Source organism: Microcaecilia unicolor, chromosome 8 (genome assembly GCF_901765095.1).
Source record: "Microcaecilia unicolor chromosome 8, aMicUni1.1, whole genome shotgun sequence".
NCBI classification, from domain to species: Eukaryota; Metazoa; Chordata; class Amphibia; order Gymnophiona; family Siphonopidae; genus Microcaecilia; species Microcaecilia unicolor.
In genome coordinates, this window is record NC_044038.1 from 36,293,206 (window position 1) to 36,316,451 (window position 23,246).

Genomic DNA, 23,246 nt, shown 5'->3' on the forward strand with positions numbered 1-23,246 from the left:
TTAGGATCTTGCCAAATACTCGTGACCTTGATTGGCCGCTGTTGGAAGCAAGATACTGGACTTGATGGACCTTCAGTCTGTCCCAGTATGGCAAAGCTTATGTTCTTAAGGAAATGCCCACATCGGTAAAATTATATAACCTCTAACCATTCAGGTAACCTGCCACCAAAAGAATTACAATGAGCCCCACTTTCAAAATATGAGCTTCTCCTTTCAAGAGCTTAATTTAGTCTCTTGTATTGTAAAGTACTTTGCCTTGGCCGTTAGATGCTATTAAAAAGATTTTGTTCAAACAGCTGACCAGCTATTCGAAAGCTAGTTGCATCATGGCATACTTTCTCTACATGGCTGAGGATGACTTTGTTCATGCTTTGTGTTTGCAGAAAGTGTAATGGAAATACCACCTGGATTTGCTTCCTGCCCTTACATTTCTTCAAGAGAGAAATTAGCTTAAGATTTTGCATTGTAAATGCATTTTTAATTTTCCAAAAGCTTTTAAAATAAAAAAATCTAATAGCCTTTGCAAGATGTACTATCTGTAAACTTGAAATGCTTTTAATGCAAATTTATTGACATATGCTGCTGTGCTTGGATCCCTCAGGCTCATCCTCCAGCCGGAATTCAGACTCAGATGCAAATATCTGCTCCTACCACCACAAACTCTTCTTCTTCCTCCTCCTCCTCCTCCACCCCGGGCCTGGTGCAGACCACAGCTTCGCAGATACAGAGTCATCCGCTGACACAGAACACCTTCACCCAGCACGTGCTCAGTGCCAATCAGCAGACCAGGAAGGTTTGTAAACACAAAAAAGAGATTCTGAGGCAGAAATGGTAGTATATGACTTTTTGCCTCTTCTATTAGATTGTAAGCTCTTTGAGCAGGGACTGTCTCTCTTTGTTAAATTGTTTAGCGCTGTGTAACCCTAGTAGCGCTCTAGAAATGTTAAGTAGTAGTAGTTATTTCTGTCTGAGGCATGGGAGGGAGGCTGGAAAGGAAAGTCAGAAAATATGTATTTATTAAGAGCATGATGAATACCTGGAACAGCCTTTTCTTGGTGTGGGAATCAAAGCAGTGACAGAATTCAGGCATGCTTTTTTTTTTCTTTCTATATTAAATAAAATTGTGGTTGTACTGAGCACCTAACTGGATAAGTTTAGTGCTTAATTCGGACTGCATAAATAGCAGTTCTATCTTTAACCCGAGGGCGTAGCTGCTATGGGGCCACGGCCCCTGTAGATTTGGGCCTGGACCCCCTGCCGGCGACCCTCTCAAACCCCCCCCCCCCCCCTCCTGCTGCCAACCCGCCGCCTGCTACCTTTGCTGGCGGGGGACCCCAACCCCCGCCAGCCGAAGTCTTTTTCCTTCGTTTGGTTTCTGAGTCTGACGTCCTGCATGTACAACGTGCAGGACGTCAGACTCACAGAAACAGAACGAAGCCCTGCAGATCGCAAGGCTTCGTTCTGTTTCTGTGAGTCTGACGTCCTGCACATTGTACGTGCAGGACGTCAGACTCAGAAGAAAACAAACGGAGGAAGAAGACTTCGACTGGCACAGGTTGGGGTCCCCCGTCAGCAAAGGTAGCAGGCGGCGGGTTGGTGGCGGGAGGGGGGTTGAGAGGGTCATCGGCAGGGAGGGGAGGTCAAAGTTGTTGGAGGTGTCGGCAATGGCGGGCGGGGGGGGGAGGTGTCGGCCAAGGGGGGGGTCGGTGTCAGCAATGGGGGGGGGGGGTCAGTGGCACTGGGGGGGGGGCCTAAAATGTGCCCCCTCACCTCGGCTCTGGACCCCCCTACCGTTGAAGTCTGGCTACGCCCCTGCTTTAACCGCTAACAGATTAACCAGTCAGCACTGAATATCGGCTTAAATGGTTAATGTTAGCAGCCAAAAAAAAAGGATATTCAATGACAGCAGTTGCATATGGCCCGGCATTGAGTATCCAGGTTTATTGCTGGAGGTTAACAGCAAAAGCGCTGCCTGCTGAATATCGGACCCCTTGATTTTTTTGTTTACTGCACAAGATTCTCTAATTTCCTACTTACAGGAATGGTGTAATTTTTTCCTTATAAAAAAATAATGCAATTAAACTACTATATTACTTGGAATAGTTGTAGATGGTTTCCTAGTACATAGGCAAGTGAAACGCAACACAATTTTACTAATACGAGTGGCTTACAGTGTATATGATGCCTCAGTTGGACACTAGATGGCAGTATATGCTCTGGTCATGGTTATTAATGGAGCAATACTTTGATACATACAAACAGATGCACTTCTGGTTTGTTTCTAATCGGGATGGTATACACTGTTGCTTTTTTCCTGTGCCACTGGAAGACTTTATTTAATGCAGGCTATAGTCTAGAATTACACTGTAAGGCCACTGTATTTGGATAAACCAATAGAAACTAAACACTGTAGATATAAAATTGAGAGAAGACAGGCGTCCCTTTCGTACAGGGCTAATCAGTCAGGTTTATATATACAGCAGGGAGAAATAATTCAAAGATAGCACCTTATCTTCCGCAGCAGTCTGGTCAAGGGTGCGCAGATACTGCAGTAACAACTTTGAATTAACTCGTATTTTGCAGGGTTTTCCATCCACCACGACATCAAGCACCGCATTTTCGTTCCAAACTCAGCCAGTTACAGCAGTTTCACAATCTTTCGTCAACAACGTGCCAAGCAAAATCCTTAATTCCCCGGCCACTCAGCTGCCCACTGTACAAAATGAATCCAACCATCCCCAGAAGGTAAGGAGGCGGGAAGGAGGATTCTTTATCATTCTTTCCTTTTCCTATTTATTTATTACTTTCTTTGTAAGAGTAACCTCAGACAAAGTATGAGGATGAACGTTGTGGGGGTCATTTGGGAAACCTTTTGTGCCCATAGACTGCACTACCCCCTCCCCCCAGAATTCTGTATATCGCGCCTTAATTCCCATAGTGAAATCGAAGCGTATTCTTTTTTTTTTAATTGAATTTTAATTTTTACAAACAAATAAAAGTTTGTTAGGCAATACAGAGAAATTAATATATAAGAAAAAAAAGAAAAAAATTACAAGCATTATTAACTCTTCCTTAGACCACGAAAAGATAGTTGTCTGGGGGAGTGGTTTAGAAAACTTGAGGAGATTACAAATGAGGAAAAGCAAAAATAATTAAAGTCCAAATTGGCCTAGTCCTGTTTTTTTTTCCCATTATTATTAATTTATAGTTGTTTCAGATGTTTCAATCGGTTGGCTAGATGGGTTTTTCGAGTCCAGAAAAATCCGTAGTTGATTTGGTTCAAAAAATACATATTTAATCCCCAGCAAACGAATCAAGCATTTACAAGGGTAAACTAATGTAAAAGTAGCTCCTATAGTTTTTATTTTTGTTACATTTGTACCCTGTGCTTTCCCACTCATGGCAGGCTCAATGTGGCTTACATGGGGCAATGGAGGGTTAAGTGACTTGCCCAGAGTCACAAGGAGCTACCTGTGCCTGAAGTGGGAATTGAACTCCGTTCCTCAGTTCCCCAGGACCAAAGTCCACCACCCTAACCACTAGGCCACTCCTCCACTGTTGCTACTATTTGAGATTCTACATGGAATGTTGCTGTTCCACTAGCAACATTCCATGTAGAAGTCGGCCCTTGCAGATCACCAATGTGGCCGCGCAGGCTTCTGCTTCTGCTTCCGTGAGTACGTGCAGGACGTCAGACTCACAGAAACAGAAGCCTGCGCAGCCTTCTACATGGAATGTTGCTAGTGGAACAGCAACATTCCACCTAGAATCTCCAATAGTAGCAACATTCCATGTAGAATCTCCAATAGTATCTATTTTATTTTTGTTACATTTGTACCCCACGTTTTCCCACTCATGGCAGGCTCAATGCGGCTTACATGGGGCAATGGAGGGTTAAGTGACTTGCCCAGAGTCACAAGGAGCTGCCTGTGCCTGAAGTGGGAATCGAACTCGGTTCCTCAGGACCAAAGTCCACCCCCCTAACCACTAGGCCACTCCTCCACTGTTGCTACTATTTGAGATTGAAGTTGGCCCTCGCAGATCACCAATGTGGCTGCGCAGGCTTCTGTGAGTCTGACGTCCTGCACGTATGTGCAGGACGTCAGACTCACAGAAACAGAAGCCTGCGCAACCTTCTACATGGAATGTTGCTAGTGGAATAGCAACATTCCATGTAGAATCTCCAATAGTAGCAACATTCCACCTAGAATCTCCAATAGTAGCAACATTCCATGTAGAATCTCCAATAGTATCTATTTTATTTTTGTTACATTTGTACCCTGCGCTTTCCCACTCATGGCAGGCTCAATGCAGCTTACATGGGGCAATGGAGGGTTAAGTGACTTGCCCAGAGTCACAAGGAGCTGCCTGTGCCTGAAGTGGGAATCGAACTCAGTTCCCCAGGACCAAAGTCCACCACCCTAACCACTAGGCCACTCCTTCTTGCTTCTTCTCTTAAGGTCAAAAATTGTTTCCTTCTCTGTTGTGTTGTTTTAGTCACATCAGGGTATATCCAAATTTTTTGACCACAAAATAAAGCGGAGGAATATTTGAAGTATAACTTCATAATCATATTTAAGTCTTGTTCAAAGACGAAAGATACTATCAAAGTCCCTCTAGTTGATATTTCAGTCATTGATTCTTCTAAAAATGCTGTTAAATTTTGTATATCAGGTCCAATTCTTTGTGACAACGATGTATTCACTAGGTTAACTGAGTCAGGCGTATTCTGTAACAGTGCGCGTAACTTAATTGGTTAACTAATCAGTGCTGTCAGTTAGATGTTAACAAGCAGTTATCAGCACTAATTGGCATTAAATGTATGCACACAACTTGCTAAAGTATTCTATAATGTGGTACACGTAAATTCTAAGTTGCATAGCGAAAAGTGAGCATAGTTATGGGAGTGGGTGTTTCTAAAATTTATGTGCGTCATTATAGAATACACCTGCTCCATGCCTAATTTATGCATCAGGATTTATACCAGGTTTTAGTTGACATAATTGACCACAATTAAATTTATTCACACGTAGCAGCGCTCTTCATATTCTATAACACGTGCCTAAATTAAAGCGTATTTTACAGAATACACTTTGATTTCCACGCGGAAATCACGGCGCGATGTATAGAATCCAGTCCTATATGCACATAGGTATGTACTTATATAGTTACATCTCCAGGAATATGTGCTTCTGCATGCACGGGTTAATGTTCCTCGGGGAAAGTTAACGACCAGCGCACACTGTTATAAAATTACCTTTGTGGGGACAGAAAGTCTGAACCCTCTGACCGATTTCATGGAGGTGGTTGCAGCATCATTATCAGCAGTATGTAATGTGACAAAAGATTATAAGCACTGTTGAAGATCGGGTCAACCCAAGACAGGGCACATCAAATTATACTGAACAACAGGGGCAGCGGGGGCCTCGGGCAGCACTCTTCAGGGGTGGCATCTCTCCACTCCTTTGGAGAGTATCCCCCCACCTGTTTCGTCACGTTCCAAACACGGCAGCAATTCCCATACGCTGCCCTGCCGCCGCCACCCGCCTCTTCCCTTTACTGCGGCCTCCTCTCTGATGTAACTTCCTGTTTCGTCTGAGGCTCAGGCAGCTACAGTAAAGAGAAGAGGCGGGTGCCGGCGGCAGGGCAGCGTATGGGAAAGCCGTCTCTTCTTCAAGCTGAAGAGCCGTAGCCACTTTAACCTTTTTTTCATAGGGAAGGTCATCCCATCCCCTTCATCATTTTCATCTATGGAGCTCTGTGCATTTCCATAATGTTGTGGCTTGACATTCATTCAGCCCTCTGTGTATAAAGGTTGCCCTCCCCTGTGTTAGGTGCACCGATACGAGGCTGAAAATCTCTTCAGCCTTGTGCAGTTCACCTGACTTTGTATCAGATTTACACAACTATAAGAACAGCAATTCTGCTCCTTCACTTTTGAAGTTGCCGAGCAGATTACCTGCTGCCTTTGGAAATGACCACATTTATTTTTATTAAGGTGCTGCAGCTTTGGGGTACAAGGGATCCTGACTGGATAAAGGCACTGCATGGAAATATAGGATGACTCCACACTCACTTCCCCACTGCTAAGGATGCTGCGTTCTTGAGCCAATACTTTGTATAATTCATTTAGGAACCATTTTCCTACTCTGCCTAAGTGTTAAGTCTGCAGGTATTTCTTACTAAAGTGAAAGCACATGCGAACCTTCATTCTAAAATCGGGCGATGCATAAGGTACCCATAGACACTGGCACCTCCTTTTCTGTGGGAGGTTTATCCAACCAAAACATGCAGACTTTTGAAAATACAAATATACAGGTGTTGTTTCAGTTCCTCCCTGATCCCCACGCCCAGAAACACCACCTAAATGTATGTTGCAATGCACCCCTTTCAATGCAGAGACCCATTTCTCAAGGATATCCCTATGAATTGTGGCCTAAAACGGACTGTGCAAGGTCACAGGGGAGTGTCAGTAGGGGAAGTGGTTACCCTGGTTCCCATATCTACTTGACAACTCTTCCTTTTAGGGGCTTCAACCACTCACCCCAAATAATAAGGCTACTGAGGATTTAGAAACTCAGCTTATCTCTTCTACTGCGATCTCCAAGCTTGGGTATTAATGCTCTCCCTGCTTACAACTAGTTCAGATCATAGCAAGTTCCCCTGGTCAGGCATCAAACCGTGGTGAACATCAGGGGCGTATCTGGACTCCGGCGGTAGGGGGGGCCAGAGCCAGAGGTAGGGGGCACATTTTAGCCCCCCCCCCAACGACCCCCCCCCCCCCCGCCGCCATTGCCAGATCCCCTCACCAAGACTCTCCACCCTCCCCCCCCGCCGCCAACCCTCCCCCGCTGCCGTTGCTTACCTTTGCTGGTGGGGACCCCACCCCCCGCCAGCCGAGGTCCGCTCCTTTAAAGATATTTCTTCAGCTGGCGGGGGACCCCAATCCCTGCCAGCCGACCCAACGTCTTTAAAGCTCTTCGGCCTCCTTGGCTGTGCTGTAGTTGATAGCTGTTCAATCCAGTTCGGCGTCTGACGTCCCAGCACGTTGTCCTGTACGTACAACGTGCTGGGACGTCAGACTCCGAACTGGATTGAACAGCTATCAACTACAGCACGGCCACGGAGGCCGAAGAAGAACTTTAAAGACGTCGGGTCGGCTGGCTGGGGTTGGGGTCCCCCGCCAGCTGAAGAAATATCTTTAAAGGCGGCAAGTGGACCTCGGCTGGCGGGGGGGTTGGGGTCCCCCGCCAGCAAAGGTAAACAACGGCAGCGGGGGAGGGTTGACGGCGGTAGGGGGGTCCAGGGTGAAATCTGCGGGGGCCCAGGCCCCTGTGGCCCCACGCAGATACGCCCCTGATGAACATCAAGCAGCATCACAGCTATTCCCGACCAGGAGAACTGGATGCTCCAGAGGTCTTAGTTGGCCGTTGATTAAATCAGCTTTTCTCCTTCTGGAAGGGCAAAATCGCAGAGATGTTCATGGAGAGCTTCAAAACTATTTCATTTGTTTGCCAATACATCCTTCTGCTAAAGAGCAAACATTACACAACCTCGGCCTCTCAGTTTTGCTGCTCCACCTGACTGGAGTTTAGTTTAACTTGGTTTATTAAAAATGTGCTTAACCATTTCTTCCAATCAAGCAACAAAGTGGTGAACAGACCAAATGTTATAACTTTTATACCTATGTGGAGTTATAAGTTTGAGGTAGCACATATCACGTGTTCTGAATGTTTGGGATTAATTGTCATGATGTTTAGGGGTTCTTTTTTGTTCAAGACTGAATATTTTGGCTCTTTTGCTTCACACAGCCTGGCTCACCTTCTCAGTCGCAACAGTATGTAAGGCCACATGCTGTGTTTAATCCGGTAACCAAAACGAAAGACCCTCCACGTTATGAAGAGGCTATAAAGCAGGCCCGTAACATGCAGGCTTCTCCTCCAGAGGTAAGTCACACCCAGGACCCGGTCGGCGTTTGATAGGGATCAGGGGATTCCATCGATTGATCATTTTTTGTGCTACTGATGCACCACCGCTGTTTTAGGAGTAACCCGAAAGGTACACGAGCAGCTACATCCAACACAGAAGCAAAGCGTTGAAGACCAAGTGTGTGCTGTTCTAGTATTGTCATCGTGGAAGATATAAAACCAGGAGGCAGATCGTATAAAAAGGTCATTTTTAAGGAAGTGAAAATGCTCCCAGGTCAATAAACATCTGTGCCTGACATGGCCATGTTTCTCCAACAAATACTGGCTGCATCAGGGGCAGTACGAACCAGCTAGTGTGAACTTCACACTTCACCTAGACTGGTCCAACACAAAGGTAAAAGATCTGCCTTCTGGATTTATATCTTCCACGTTGGATTTGGCGGATTTCTTGCCTTGCTGTTTTCTGACGCTAGTATTGTCATCTCCAGGTATTTATACGGAAGCAAATATGAGATATATATTCATGATCTGTGGGCCGATGCTTAGAATTCCCGCAGTAAGCTAGCGGTGCGGAAACCGTACCGCTGGAACAGCGCACTAACCTGGCTCACCAATGCTCAAATTATATGCCAGCTGTAAAAGCGAAAGTGGGGGGAACCTGCTCGGTGCATGTGCAGAAGAGTTTTGCATTAGCTCAGTTCTTGTGCGCATGCGCCTGGCAAAGCTGAACGTGAAGCACACATTGGCGTCTGTTTTCTGCGCTTTTACATATAAGCATTTAAATGTTTTTTTTTTCCCCAACTTGGAAGGCTTATCCCAGGTTACTGCCAGGTTAGTGCTGGAGCCCTTACTGCCACCTCAATGGGTGGCGGTAAAGGCTCCCCCCCCCCCCCCCCCCCAGAAATGGCCACACAGCAAGTGCTTCACTTGCCGCACAGCCATTTCTTTAAAAAAAAAAAAAGAAAGCCGTACCTTATACCCGAAGCCCCTCCCATGGCCACACCCATTTTGTGATCTGCATATTAGAATTTACATGCACCACTTTACAGAGTACACTTAGAAAGTTGCATGCGTCGATAATTGCTTGATAGTGACCACAAGAGCCATACGGTAGCCGGGCGGTAACTCCATTTTGGCGCATGTTGGGCATGCATAGAGCCTTACGCGGCTTAGTAAAAGGGCCCCTGAATTAGCACCTCTGAGAGGGCCCCTCCTAAACATTTGGACCCTAAGCGTGTGCCTGGTTTGACTTTGCTTTAATCCTGCCCTTTATTCCACAGACAAATTAAAAATTGGGAGTATAATACCTGCTGGTAGCCCAAATCCTTGTTTTCCCGTTCCTGTGTGTTGTTTGGTCAGTGACTGATAAATGCTGATCAATGGTTTATGTAAATGGTTCTCAACCTAATTCTCCAGTATCCTCTAGCCCAGTGATTCCCATGAGAGAGATTTCCACACAGTGCCTGTACTGGGGGTGCCTCCAGGACCAGGTTTGGGAACCACTGCTCTAGCCAGTCAAATTTAAGAATATCCACCATGAATACGTTTGAGGAGGGCAGGATGTACTCTTGTGGAAATTAGATATCTGTGTCTTGGAAACTATGGCATACATGCCAGTGTGATTTTTCGTATGAGAAAGCACATATGTAATAACGTACGCTTTTCTGTTTAAGGTTTCCAACGCACACAGTCAGCAGATGGATGACCTTTTTGACATACTTATTAAGAGTGGAGGTATGCCACAGACTACTGCGCTCAAATTTTGCCTAGTATATGTAAATGTCATTTTGAATTTTTTTCCTTCTTTTAAAAATCAAGTACACTGGTTTTATAATAGTAAAGAAAAAATTGAGGTAAGTGTGGGGCCCGCCAGAGAGTCGTCCCCCCCACCCACACACACACCAGGGGCGTAGCCAGACAACAAATTTTGAGTGGGCCTAGGCAAGAAGTGGGTGGGAACCAAGTGTTCTCCCCCCTTCCAACCACCACCAAAAAAAATATTTCAGCTGGCGGGAAAATGCTTCTTTCCATCTTGGCAGTATGCAGCAGGCATGCGCTGAAAACTGAGTGTATGCAGGTGCCAGTATCGTGGAGAATACCGTTTTTGTTACCATCAGGGGGCAGTCTTCAGCTGGCCGAGCTTGAGATCCCCATATGCTACCGCTAAATGTGTGCTACTGTTGGGTGGGCCTGAGCACTTAATGACCCACCCGTGGCTACGCCACTGCCCCATACACACACTCTTCTTAGTCAAAGTGTGCATGTTATGGGCCCTGATAACGTTATCTAAACTGCATGTTACTGCAGTTTTATACAAACATGATTCCAGGGGTGTAAGTTCAAAGTTTGAATCCCAAGTACATTTTTGAAAAGCCCCCCCCCCCTTGCACCCCCATGGCAGCAGAAGGTCAAGGGAACTCTCCTCTTTTCCCCTTATCTACCAGATGGAGCCTTAAGCCTCTATTGAGGTGGGCAGGAAGTGAGCTCAACAAACACCGAGCTTAACCTCCTACAGTGTCCCCACACTGTCTCCTGCAATCGAATTACCTGATCGGTCCTGACAGTCGGAGAAACATTTAAGTGCATCATCTCCTGCTTCAGTGGGGCCAAATCTTCTGATAAGAGCTGTGTGATTCTGTGTTTTTTATCCTGCAAAGAGTTCAGCTTAACGTGAGAGCAGGAAGTGAGTACTGCTAGAATAGCAAGTGGTGGTAACAAGTTTTAAAATGGTATTTGTGACTAAGGATGGGCTGTCTGTTGCAGTGTTTCCCAAGTCCGGTCCTGGAGTACCCCTTACCGGTTTTCAGGATATCCACAGTGAATATGCATGAAAGAGATATGCATATAATGGAGGCAGTGTATGCAAATCAAGTTCATGCATATTCATTGTGGATATCCTGAAAACCTGACTGGCAAGGGGTACTCCAGGACCAGACATGAGAAACACTGGTCTATTGAGATGATGAACCTGTCAAGGAATTTCTGCTCTGTAGCAGAGGGCCAGACTGAAGCTCGGACTGTGATTTTGGGGAATTATTGAGCAAGTAACTATTTTTAAAGATTTTTTGCATTTCTACATTTATTTATTTATTACATTTGTACCCCGCTCTTTCCCACACAATGCAGGCTCAATGCGGCTTACATAGTAATTTGAAATACAAAGAAATTTCAAAAACAGTAGTGAAACATTGTAAAGTTGGGCTTGGTAGTATATGATTAGGATAAGAGAGGGTAGTCAGGATAGGATAGTATGAATTGGGAGAAAGGGGTAAGGAGGGATAAAATTAAGGGGAGATGGAGAAGAGAAGGATGGGAGGTCGGTATCTAAGTCAGAACAGAATTGTAACCAACAGCTTGATATTAGTGGCACATAGCTGGGTATTATCCGGAGAATGCGGCTGAAAATCTGTACAGACCACCCTGGCACTATTCAGATAATACTGGTGCGGTCCAAGAGCGGAGCCTGGGTGGATCCGGGAGTTACCCAGAGACTAGTAATATTCAAAACCATTTGAATATCGGCTGGCAAGTGCCTGAGTTAAAAGAGGTAGAGAGGAGTGACCTAGTGGTTAGGGTGGTGGACTTTGGTCCTGAGGAACTGAGTTCGATTCCCACTTCAGGCACAGGCAGCTCCTTGTGACTCTGGGCAAGTCACTTAACCCTCCATTGCCCCATGTAAGCCGCATTGAGCCTGCCATGAGTGGGAAAGTGCAGGGTACAAATGTAACAAAAATAAAATAGATACTATTGTAGATTCTACATGGAATGTTGCTACTATTGGAGATTCTGTTGCTACTGTTTGAGATTCTACTTGGAATGTTGCTACTATTGAAGATTCTACATGGAATGTTGCTATTCCACTAGCAACATTCCATGTAGAAGGCTGCGCAGGCTTCTGTTTCTGTGAGTCTGACGTCCTGCACGTACGTGCAGGACGTCAGACTCACAGAAGCAGAAGCCTGCGCGGCCACATTGGTGATCTGCAAGGGCCGACTTCTACATGGAATGTTGCTAGTGGAATAGCAACATTCCATGTAGAATCTCAAATAGTAGCAACAGTGGAGGAGTGGCCTAGTGGTTAGGGTGGTGGACTTTGGTCCTGGGGAACTGAGGAACTGAGTTCGATTCCCACTTCAGGCACAGGCAGCGCCTTGTGACTCTGGGCAAGTCACTTAACCCTCCATTGCCCCATGTAAGCCGCATTGAGCCTGCCATGAGTGGGAAAGCACAGGGTACAAATGTAACAAAAATAAAATAGATACTATTGGAGATTCTACATGGAATGTTGCTACTATTGGAGATTCTGTTGCTACTGTTTGAGATTCTACTTGGAATGTTGCTACTATTGGAGATTCTACATGGAATGTTGCTATTCCACTAGCAACATTCCATGTAGGAGGCTGCGCAGGCTTCTGTTTCTGTGAGTCTGACGTCCTGCTGTGCAGGACGTCAGACTCACAGAAGCAGAAGCCTGCGCGGCCACATTGGTGATCTGCAAGGGCTGACTTTAATCTCAAATAGTAGCAACAGTGGAGGAGTGGCCTAGTGGTTAGGGTGGTGGACTTTGGTCCTGAGGAACTGAGTTCGATTCCCACTTCAGGCACAGGCAGCTCCTTGTGACTCTGGGCAAGTCACTTAACCCTCCATTGCCCCATGTAAGCCGCATTGAGCCTGCCATGAGTGGGAAAGCGCGGGGTACAAATGTAACAAAAATAAATAAATAAAATAAATCTCTGATGGAGTTATTCCAGTCTGAACAGTAGGTCTTTTAAGATGCATGTTCAAGGCCACTGCAAGCTGTTCAATCTCAGGTTTGTAGCCCTGGCAAGTTTGACATAAAATCAGCAATAAAGCAACAGACTTGACCTTCCTCAAGCATAACATATTGAAAAGATCAATCGTCAGAAAGTAAATCAAGAGCAAATGCTGGAAAGTATCAAGTGTGATTACTGAGCCAGAATCTAGGGCTGTCCTAAAATCAGCCGGCTGCCTCCCGTGGGCTGAATGTTAGTGGCGTGTAACTGTGGACACCCTGTTATATAGAATTAGGAGGTTAATGTTTTACTCCTTACCTGCTCAGGCACAAAGTAGTCTCCGGACATTACCGTCTTTCTTCTGTAATCATTACTTTCAGGACGGGAATCAAGGTGGTTTACAATGCTAACATTTGGTAGGACAGATGAAAGAAGAAGAAGCAGAAGGGGGAAGGGTAAACAGATACAAGGTGGATATATGAATCGTGCCACTGACATGCCACCCTGGACCTAAACTTAGGGTGCTCGGGGAAAGCTGAAGTTTTTAATGAGGCTTTGAAATGGGGGTAAGAGCTCTCAGCTCTGAGTTTGGAGCACAGTGCAATTCCACAAGAATGAGGCCATAAAAAACATAGGGAATACCTGGTGCATTGGAGTCAGGCACAGCGGACTGCAGGAATGGATAGCCGATACCCTGTAGAGGAGCGTAGGAGGCGGGCATGTCGTTACGGAACAATCAGGGAAGAAAGATAAGGGGGAGAAGTTCCCAAGTATAAAACCTTGTGTGTTAATGTCATGTCATTATGCTGGATCCTAAATGGAACTGGGAGCCAGTGATGATATTTTAGAAGAGGTGTGACACGGTCATTAGCACGTCAGAGAAGCCATACAGATGTATTTTGCACAGTCTGAAGAAGGGATGTCGGTAAGCCAGAATAGATGATAAGTATAGCCATACTGAGTCAGACCGATGGTCCTCTAGCCCAGTATCCTGCTTCCGGCAGTGGCCGATTCAGGTCACAAGTGCCTGACAGAATCCCAAATAGTTGCATACCCAAAGGGAACAAAGAACACTGTGATATAAATGAAAAAAAAAGAGGGAAAAAAGGAACCGGAGGCACCAGATATATATCAGTGGCCAGGCTATTAGGTCTTCCGTAGCGCAAAGCTATTCCAATCCCTTGAGCCTACGGCTTGTAATCAATCATTTGCCTCCAGGGACCAAAGCCTGTGCTTTTTATTTAAATAACTATTATAAAGACATTTAAATTCAAAAATAAAAAAATGTTAGCAGAAAAACTCATACTGCCCAAAAGCCTCTGAAATCACTTTCACTAAGGCTTTTAACACAGAGCCTCACTGAAATTTCAACCAAATTTGCAATAAGAAAAGAAGGAGAAAAGAAAAGAAGTGACTACTTATCCTGCATTTGCAGCTCAGCGCTGGTCAAGAAGTTCTACCCAGAGCCGTAGCGAGGGGAGCTGACACCCGGGGCGGGTCGCCGCTGCGCACCCCCCCCCCCCCCCGGGTGCAGCACGGCGCACCCTCCTCCCGCTGGACCGCACCCCCCTGGAGTGCATACCTCCCCCACCCCCCACCCCCACCCCCGAGCGCATACCTGCGGCGAGGGACGGGCGGGAGGGCCAATCCGCCCCGACTGCACGTTGCTGGGGTGTGTCGGCTCCGCGCTGGTTCACTGCTCTCTTTGTCCCGAAACAGGAAGTAACCTGTTCCGGGGCAGAGAGGGCAGTGCACCAGCGCGGAGACGACACCCCCCAGCGGCGTGCACCCGGGGTGGACCGGCCCCCCCGCCCCCCCTTCCTACGCCACTGGTTCTACCACCCAAATAGTAGCAAGATTCATGCTACTGATCCCAGGGGCAAGCAATGATATTATAAACAGAGTGATTACAGACCAAAGTTTGCTAACTGAGAAGTCAAGGAAAGTTTAAAAATTGCCTTTCCCGTGTACAACAAGGTCTTTCTTTTTTTAACATGGGAATAAACAGCTATTGTTCAGTGGCTGTCTTGGAGTTTCTTTGTTAATGGAAGTGTGGCAGACTTGTGTTACTAGCAGACTGCCCAGCGACGTGGACTCCAAGCCATATGGGCACCAATTGAATCAAGTAGTTTTTGCGCCAGACCAAAGCAAAGCAGCTAATAGCATAGTTCTCCCTTCCCTCCCCCCGCACTATTTTAGCAGCTAATGAGGAGGGAAGCAAGACTTAACACACAGGGAGATGATCAATTACAGCATTCACCAGAGGGAAATATTTGGAAAGATTACTTTTCTGGCCAACAGTCGACTCAAAGAGTTCTGTTTCATCGAGCTGTCATAACACTGCCGATGGTGAGTGCTGAGATCAGTTGATAGGAAGCAGCTGGAATTTCAATCACATGCCAACAAAACCCTGAACGTTTCACTTTCTCAAAACATAACTTTACAATGTGGAAGAAATCTGGACACAAGCTGTCCATTACGTGAGTATTTTAGACATATCTGACTGTGCAGACTAATTAGATGAAAAACCCAGTCTATACCGTGACTAGATGAGACAACTAAGTCAAGTAGATTCTCAAGAGCATCTTTGTAGCCTTTATCAGCGTTCCCATGCAGCCGATTGGGTGATTAACAAGTACAGGTTCAAGATTTCTGGGAACTGTACAATAATTGGAATTTATGCGCAAATTTTTTTTAGGTGTATCTTAAAAGAGGTGCACATAAATTCTAACGCATGACACAGAATCTGGTCCTGTGTGCATTAGGGGAAATGGGACTTGATATACCGCCTTTCTGTGGTATTTTGCAACTACATTCAAAGTGGTTTACATATATTCAGGTACTTATTTTGTACCTGGGGCAACAGAGTTAAGTGACTTGCCCACAGTCACAAGGAGCTGCAGTGGGAATTGAACTCAGTCCCCCAGGATCAAAGTCCGCTGCACTAACCACTAGGCTACTCCTCCACTCCACTCCACTTAGTGTACACTGCACCCAGATTCCACCCACTATCCCAGATAAACAAATACTTATAGAATGGCACATGTTCAGCATGTATGCACATATGTGCACACATACACGTGTACGTGCTAGTGTTCTGAACATTTGCACACGTAACAGGGCATGTACAAGTTAGCACCTCCTTTATAGATTTACCCTCATGGGTGCAAACCACTTGTCTTTGATCTAAAAATATATAACTGGCCACTGCTTAACTTTTGTCTACGTAAATCACTAATGCCATAAGTTAAGTATTTCAGTTCGGGCAGAGTGTGAGGCACTCCATAAACCAGCTGAAAACTTCTGTAGATATCCATACAAGTTAAAAATGTACAAGTGCCACCATACAAATATCAGGTGTAATTTATACAGGGCAGGAGTGACTGAAAATTGCTACTGCCCCTCATTAGACACCAGGGAGATCCCAGGGAAGAGTTAGAGGGTAGAGATCTTCATCGGGGAGTGGAGGCGGGGGCCCTTTTGTCGGTGCACATTCAGGGGGGTTGAATATTTGTGATGGTGGAGGGAGGGGCTTGAGGGATGGGAGAGGTTCCTTCAGCTTTACTCCTGCCCCTTCAGACTGGCACTTATGCATGCCAGATGTAAAGGCCAGTGTGGAAATGTTTAGGTCTCCACGTGTATTCCCCTTGTAAAATGAGACCACACCCTACCCATGGCCAAAAAGGCTTCCTTAAGATCTTTATGTGGTATAGATCTCCATGTGTAAATAACGGCTTTCTAAAATCTACACATGTGAAAACCACTATTTGCACACTGAGATGCTTCTAAAGTAACCTGCAATGAGTTAATTCTTACAGAAATGAAGGCAGAATAGAATGTGCGTGAAGTTTTGAACCTGGCTGGTTATTCAATATTTCAACAATGAACAATCTATTGGATCATTTTTCATATGTGTACTTTTGTTTTCCTTGTGTGTTAACACAAGTGTATAAATATTTTGAGCAATAAATTGATCAGACATACACCAGAAATTTGAGCCGCTCCTGTTTTATACCATGCACTTGAGGTACCAGTAGATGCATTATATTAAATCTCTAATAATTTCTTCTAATTTGTTTATACTAACAGAAATATCTCCCCTTATCAAAGAAGAACCTTCTCCTATTTTGAAGATGAGACCAGTTACAGCCAGTATCACCACAATGCCAGTGAACACTGTGGTGTCTCGACCACCACCTCAGATCCAAGTGGCACCTCCTCTGTCCTTGGAACCAACAAACAGCTTGTCCATTAGTTTGGAAAACCAACTGGAGGCTTTCCTGGATGGAACGTTGTCTTCAGGAGGTGACGTTCCTCAACTGACTGGCAGCAGTGAGGAGCAGGAACCTTTTTCCCTGATAGAAGACCTTCAAAACAACCTACTGAACCACTCCAGCATTCTGGATCACGCACATTCACCCATGGAAACTTCAGATCTACATTTCACATCAAATAGCACGTGCTTGTCTCTCGACCTGCCTGATGCCAACTTGGACAACATGGAGTGGTTGGACATAACTATGCCAAACTCTACATCTGGTCTTACACCTCTCAGCTCTACTGTCCCAAGTATGTTTTCTACTGACTTCCTGGATTCACATGATTTACAATTGCACTGGGACTAAATAACGGTAGACGAAGCAGCCTTCAAGCATTAAACAACGTATGCCTCTTTAAGGTCTGTAATAGCATGGGCCCGTTGTTGCAGATTTTTTCATTGCAACTCAGGCAAATTGCACTTCAGAACGATTTAAGAAACAAAACTAATCCAGAAGCTAATTCTGCACAGATGCTAAAGCATGAGTTCGATCTAAAGATGTTTCTCTGGTCTTTGCCATCCACTGAGTGATGAGCTAGTTAAGGAAGGATCCAGAGAGGAAGCAGTACCAGACAAAAGCGTGAAAATGAGAAGGCATCTAGAGTTTTTCATATTACACCAAACTGTACCATCTCCATGGTCATTTTAAGAAGTTAACGAAGCGGAATGTAGTTTAATCAGATTTTTGACACTCCCTCCCATCCTCATCCCTCATCCACTCCTCTGTCTGAGCAGGTTTGATATCATGCACTCGTTTGTTCCTGTGGACTGGCTGAGCCAAGGCGTGTTCAAACCGTGGTGTGGCCACTGACTGGTTCAGTGAATCTTTACCCGGCATGGAAATCTCTTCCCTTTTTCCTTACAGAAGCATGTCTTTGTACCTTTGTTCTTAGTTTGTGGATCATTTTATAACTCTTGGGTATCTTTGAATTTCAGTTTTAAAATGACGGATATTACGCGAGTGCATCCAAAGAGGTCTTTGTAGATGGTAACTGTAAACAGTCTGCCATAAAAAGTATTTTGAGAACTCTGAAATTCAGACAGCACGCTGGATTGTCCTTTTTAATATGTATATCAGACACTTAACAGTTACGCTGTTTGACAGTGTAACTTGTACAGGTTCATGGGTCATTTCTTTTTCAGGGGGTCACTGAAATCAGTAAACTGTGAGGTCAGACTAAGAAGGTTAGCTTAAGGTTTTTTTTTGTTTGTTTTTTTTACTGAATAAGAATAGGTGAAATGATTCAATTAATTTCAATGTGATAACAGATCTTGCATAACGAATGTTATAGTTCAGTAGGAAATAGAACAGGAATGGAGATGGCTTCTAAGCTGTCTAAGGGGTCCTTTTACTTAGCTACTTTAAAAAGTGACCTTAGCATACCCTTGCATGGGGTTTTCCCGCTCACTAAGGCCATTTTTACCGTAGCAGTAAAATGGCTGATTTTTTTTCCATTTTTTAAATTAATGACTGTGTTGTCGTTAGCACACGACCAATAAAAACAAATTACCACGTGTGCACTTCTATTTTGTAGGTGGTGTGGCCTCATATGGTCATAATGCACTAACTAGTTAGCATGCGGAACTGATTAGTACAGGAATGCCCATTTTCCACACCCCACCCCCGACATACTCCCTCCAAGAAAAAAAAAAGAAGTATTTTTAACATTCGATTAGTGCGTGCCGATTAGCAGTTAGTGCAGGACGCCTGAGTGCATCCCACGGTGCACCATTTTAAGCTATGGTAAGCGTGCGGTAGTGCTTACTATAGCTTAGTAAAAGGGCCCCTGCGTGATACACTGCTAGTTATGCTTGCTCAAGCAAGCCACGGGGTCGGAAACTTTCGAAAGACTTTCTACGTGTAAAACCTGGTTTTTCACGTAGAAAGCTGGTCATGCATGCCACATACACATGTAATGTTATACACAGGAAGCAGACCTATGTGTACTTTTAATGTGTATAAAGTAGGCATTCGTTGGGTGGGGTTTAGAGTTTGTGCCTGGCTGTATACTGATGCCTGTTGCAGAGCAGGCATGATTATACACATGTGCCTGCCAATGCTGGTCACAGGTATAAGCAATTTTAGAAGGGACAATATATATACATGCTCCCTTCTAAAATAGCCACTATTTACACTTATCCTGGCCACATCAACTTATGTGACTGGTTCTAAAATTGCTTCTTTTATTTCCTGTCAGAGTGGTGGATCAAGTATCCTGTAGAAAAGGATTCACTTGTTACCTGTGTCCCTGTGTGGAAGGCAGAGTTTTGTGCTATAAAATGATGCTGAAACCCCCTCTCTCCCCACCCCCCCCCCTCCACACACACACTTTTTTTGAAGTTGTGTGTAGGATAAGTAAATTTTAAAAAAATTAAAAAAGAAAAAAAAATCAATGCATTAACACTAATTAACTAGGAGAAACATATTACTTTAATTTCATGCTGGACAGCATATGGACAGTAGATAGGATGTGAGGCCATATCGCTCATTCAAATTTTCTTCGTTGATATTAAGAACACTGATATATTTTGTTGTTGTTTTAATGAAATTGGAGAGGAGAAAGCAAAAATGAAAGAGCACTGCTTTTCCTCTATTCTTCTGTCCTCACAGATCGGAACAAAGTATGTAGGCACCTTACGTTACAAGAGTAAACCCCTGTGTACCTGCCGCAAGGCAAACTTGGTGAAAATTGTCCCCAAAAGGAACATGAGGGGAGTAACAGTACTGAACTAATTTGCACTCATTCCACCCATCATCAATGCAGTAGAACATTTTATAAACAGAATTATAAATAGGAAATAAAAGTTGGTTTTTTTTAAAAACATTTGTACAAATGACCAAAGATGATAAACTAGGAAGACAAAAAGTCCCTACAACTACCTTGTGTTCAGATAGGCTGAAAATGATCCTACCTGGAACAGGAATATATTATGCCTTTAGCCAGTCCAGTATGCAACTAGCCAAATTTGCACTGGTCAATTTGCATTGTAAATAATTTCAAAGGAATCAGTCCACTCAGTGACAAATCTCATTGGTTTCATCAAATTTGTCAAGCAGCTTCCAGGATAGAATAACCATTGCGAAACCTTTCTTATCCAAGTACTGTACAGTGATTTCCACTTTTGTGCATTTCAGAATGTAAAATAGTTTACTTTAGAGTTTTGTGGAATGTGCAAGTGTTGTGTAGTCTTGCCACCTTTCAAAAACCTTCCTTGTTTAAATTTTATTCATTCGCTTTGCGCAGTGCCAATGTGTTTGCAACACGACACCAAGTTGAATTTCTGAAACAAGAAAGAAGTCATCCACCAAAGTTTCTGGACTACAGCAACAAAATGTTAAAACTTTGCCTTTTGGGTGAGGAAGTGGATGAGGAGAAGGAGGTTGAAAATGAAATAATTTGCGAATATGAATTATTTTGTAGCAATGGCTTAGGCAGTATCCAAAAGGAAAAGGGGATGGGATTTGATGTACCTAGGGGCGTAGCAAGACTTCGGCGGGAGGGGGGTCCAGAGCTCGAGATGAGGGGCACATTTTAGCTCCCCCTGGCGCCGCCGATCCCCCCCCCCCCCCCCCCCGCCATTGCTGACACCCCCTCCCCGACGCCGCTGACCCCCTCCATTGCCGACAACCCTCTCGACCCCCCTCCTGCCGTCACCGTCACCTGCCTTTGCTGGCGGGGGACCCCAACCCTTGCCAGCCAAGGTCCTCTTCTTCTCGCAAAAGGCTTCCGTTTCTGACGTCCTGCATGTTGTACAGCAAAGGCAGGCGACGGTGACGGAGGGTTGGTGGCGGGAGGGGGGGTCGAGAAGGTCGTCGGCAGGGGGGTCCAGTCCCCCCTGGCCCCACATTGCTACGCCACTGGATGTACCGTCTTTCTGTAGTTGCAATCAAAGCGATTTACATATTATACACAGGTACTTATTTTGTACCTGCGGCAATGGAGGGTGAAGTGACTTGTCCAGTGTCACAAGAAGCTGCAGTTGGAATCAAAACCTGTCCTCCAGGTTCTCAGACCACTGCACTAACCCTTAGGGTAAACATTTTCAAGCAGTCAGCAATCTTAAAGGCACCGACTGCCACAGGCAGGATGTGATTGGAACAGTCAATGCCAGACCTACTGTGAGCATCGGCATTGAATATCCAGGTTTTGGTCGGCTGCCAGATGATATTTAGACCAGTCCTCTAATAACTGGCGTTTTTGCTTTCCTAACTTTATCCGGGCATGTGGTCTAAAAATTGCCACTAAGGGGGTAAGTTACCAATATGGGTTACCATTAAGACAGGTTATTTTATCACAAATTGTGCTATTTTAGCACAGAGTCATATTGTATAGAATCTGACCTGAGCTAAAATAGCCACAAGTTAGAGGTAAAGTATCCCATCTTAACAGTAGCCCATGTTGATAACTTCCCCCCAAGGGCCAGAATCTATATATGGCGCTTAAAAAATCCGCACGGAAAACATTTCCGCCTAAACGTATTCTATAAGTGGCGTCTAGATTTAGGCGCGGTATATAGAATACGCTTAGTTGATATCCCAACACCTAAAACTACACGCTTCCATTTACACAGCGAAAACATGGTGTAAATTGCGGTACGTAGATTGACATGCACTGGACCATATTCTGTAACTACGAGCGTAAATTTTGGAACAACCACAATATGCCCATTTCCCCGCCCATAGCCACCCCCCTTTTGAACTGCATGCGTTAAAATTTAGGCGCATGTCATTACAGAATATGCTTAGCAAGTTGTATGCGTAAATTCTAATTATGACCAATTAGTGCTTATTATTGCTTGTTAAGAGTTGTTACAACGCTGAGTTACGCGCGTTGTTATAGAATATGCCTGGATTTTGGTTTGGATCTCTAGCGTGAGCTATATAGAATCTGGAGGTAAATGGGCAAATACAGATTTTCAGTTCCGTTTTATTGAACTGTGGTATCGGTGGATAGTAACATTAGAAGATTGTACAGAACCATATGCCTCTTTCCCCTTTTTAAAAAACAAAAGTCAGCAAGCAGACAACCTGTACCAAAGTTTTAACTCAAAACACATTTCTTCCCCGGGTTTATCTATTTGCATGTACTAGCACTGCAAGTTTGTGGGAAAAATTCCTTTTGGGATATTTTCGTTTTGATGTTAAAGAGAGTTTATTTATGTATATATATATTTTTTAATTGGTTGTGAAACAAGGTATCCCATGAATCAATCAACACACTAGTTAACCATTTCTAAAGTTTTATATCAAAATAAGAGGAAAAGCCTCATACATTGTGGCTCAACTCGGTACATTGACCGGACTTCCTGTATGGAAAAATCTTAGAGCTACACGATGAAAAAGTAATCACTGGCTCAAAAACCTCTTATAAAGGAATTCTGCTTAGTGACAAAAATTCTCAGCAATATGTCAATTTGAAAAAAGTCATTTGTCTGTGCTTTGTTGTATAATGCTGAGTCAGCTGCTCCAATGTTGTGCTCTTGCGGAGTGACTTAAGAGTATTTGCTGGTCTGATGCTCTTCAAGGGCACAGGTCACAGCAGCATACCCAGGTCATCTCCCAAAACATTTTAACGTACAGATGTATCCCCCACATATTAACACTAAGGTGTCATTTTACTAAGCTGCAGTAAGCACTGAGAGGTCTTTTACTAAGCCGTGCTCACGTTTTTGGCGCACGCTAAAATTGTGGGCGCGCTAAACATTAGAGACGCCAATGCATTCCTATGGGCGTCCCTAATGTTTAGCACGCCCACAATTTTAGCGCGCTAAAAACGTGAGCGTGCCTTAGTAAAAGACGCCCTAAGACTTGCTTACTGCAGGTTAAAAAGTACTACCTGAGGGTGCGCTCAGTTTTGGGATTGGCGCATGCTTCCCACACGCTAAAAAATACTTTTTGTTTTTTAGCGCCAGGGCAGAGAGTAGACGTGTTCTGTGCTAACCCCAAGATCCTATATAGCGTGGTTCTGTGCATAAATCTAGGCGTATTCTATAACTACGCACACAGATTAATTGTTTTAACAAGCTGTTAAGCATTAACAGCTCTTAACAAGCACTAATTGGCAAAAATTAGAATTTGCCCACGTACATTGCTAAGCATATTCTGTAATGTACTACGCCTAAATTCTAATGCGCGCAGGCAAAAAGGGCCGTGTTTAGGGGCGTGGAAATGGGTGTTTCGTGGGCGTTCTAAAATCTACGTGTGTTGTTATAAAATATGGGCCAGTGCGAGTAAATCTATGCGCA

At 44.6% G+C, this 23,246-nt stretch overlaps 1 protein-coding gene across 5 annotated transcripts in view; it reads left to right on the forward strand.

The window, feature by feature from the left end:
• Window positions 1-19,301, forward strand: part of MRTFB (myocardin related transcription factor B) — a 308,685-nt gene extending 289,384 nt beyond the window's left edge. For 4 of the 5 annotated variants that reach the window (XM_030212476.1, XM_030212477.1, XM_030212474.1 and 1 more), the window contains 5 exons: window positions 602-793; window positions 2,584-2,745; window positions 7,812-7,946; window positions 9,602-9,662; window positions 16,772-19,301. In XM_030212476.1, coding sequence (XP_030068336.1) covers window positions 602-793; window positions 2,584-2,745; window positions 7,812-7,946; window positions 9,602-9,662; window positions 16,772-17,307 — 1,086 coding nt within the window. In that variant the 3' untranslated portion in view covers window positions 17,308-19,301. The remainder of the gene's footprint in view (window positions 1-601; window positions 794-2,583; window positions 2,746-7,811; window positions 7,947-9,601; window positions 9,663-16,771) is intronic. The other variant, XM_030212478.1, reaches the window with a different exon arrangement.
• Window positions 19,302-23,246: the final 3,945 nt, after the last annotated feature.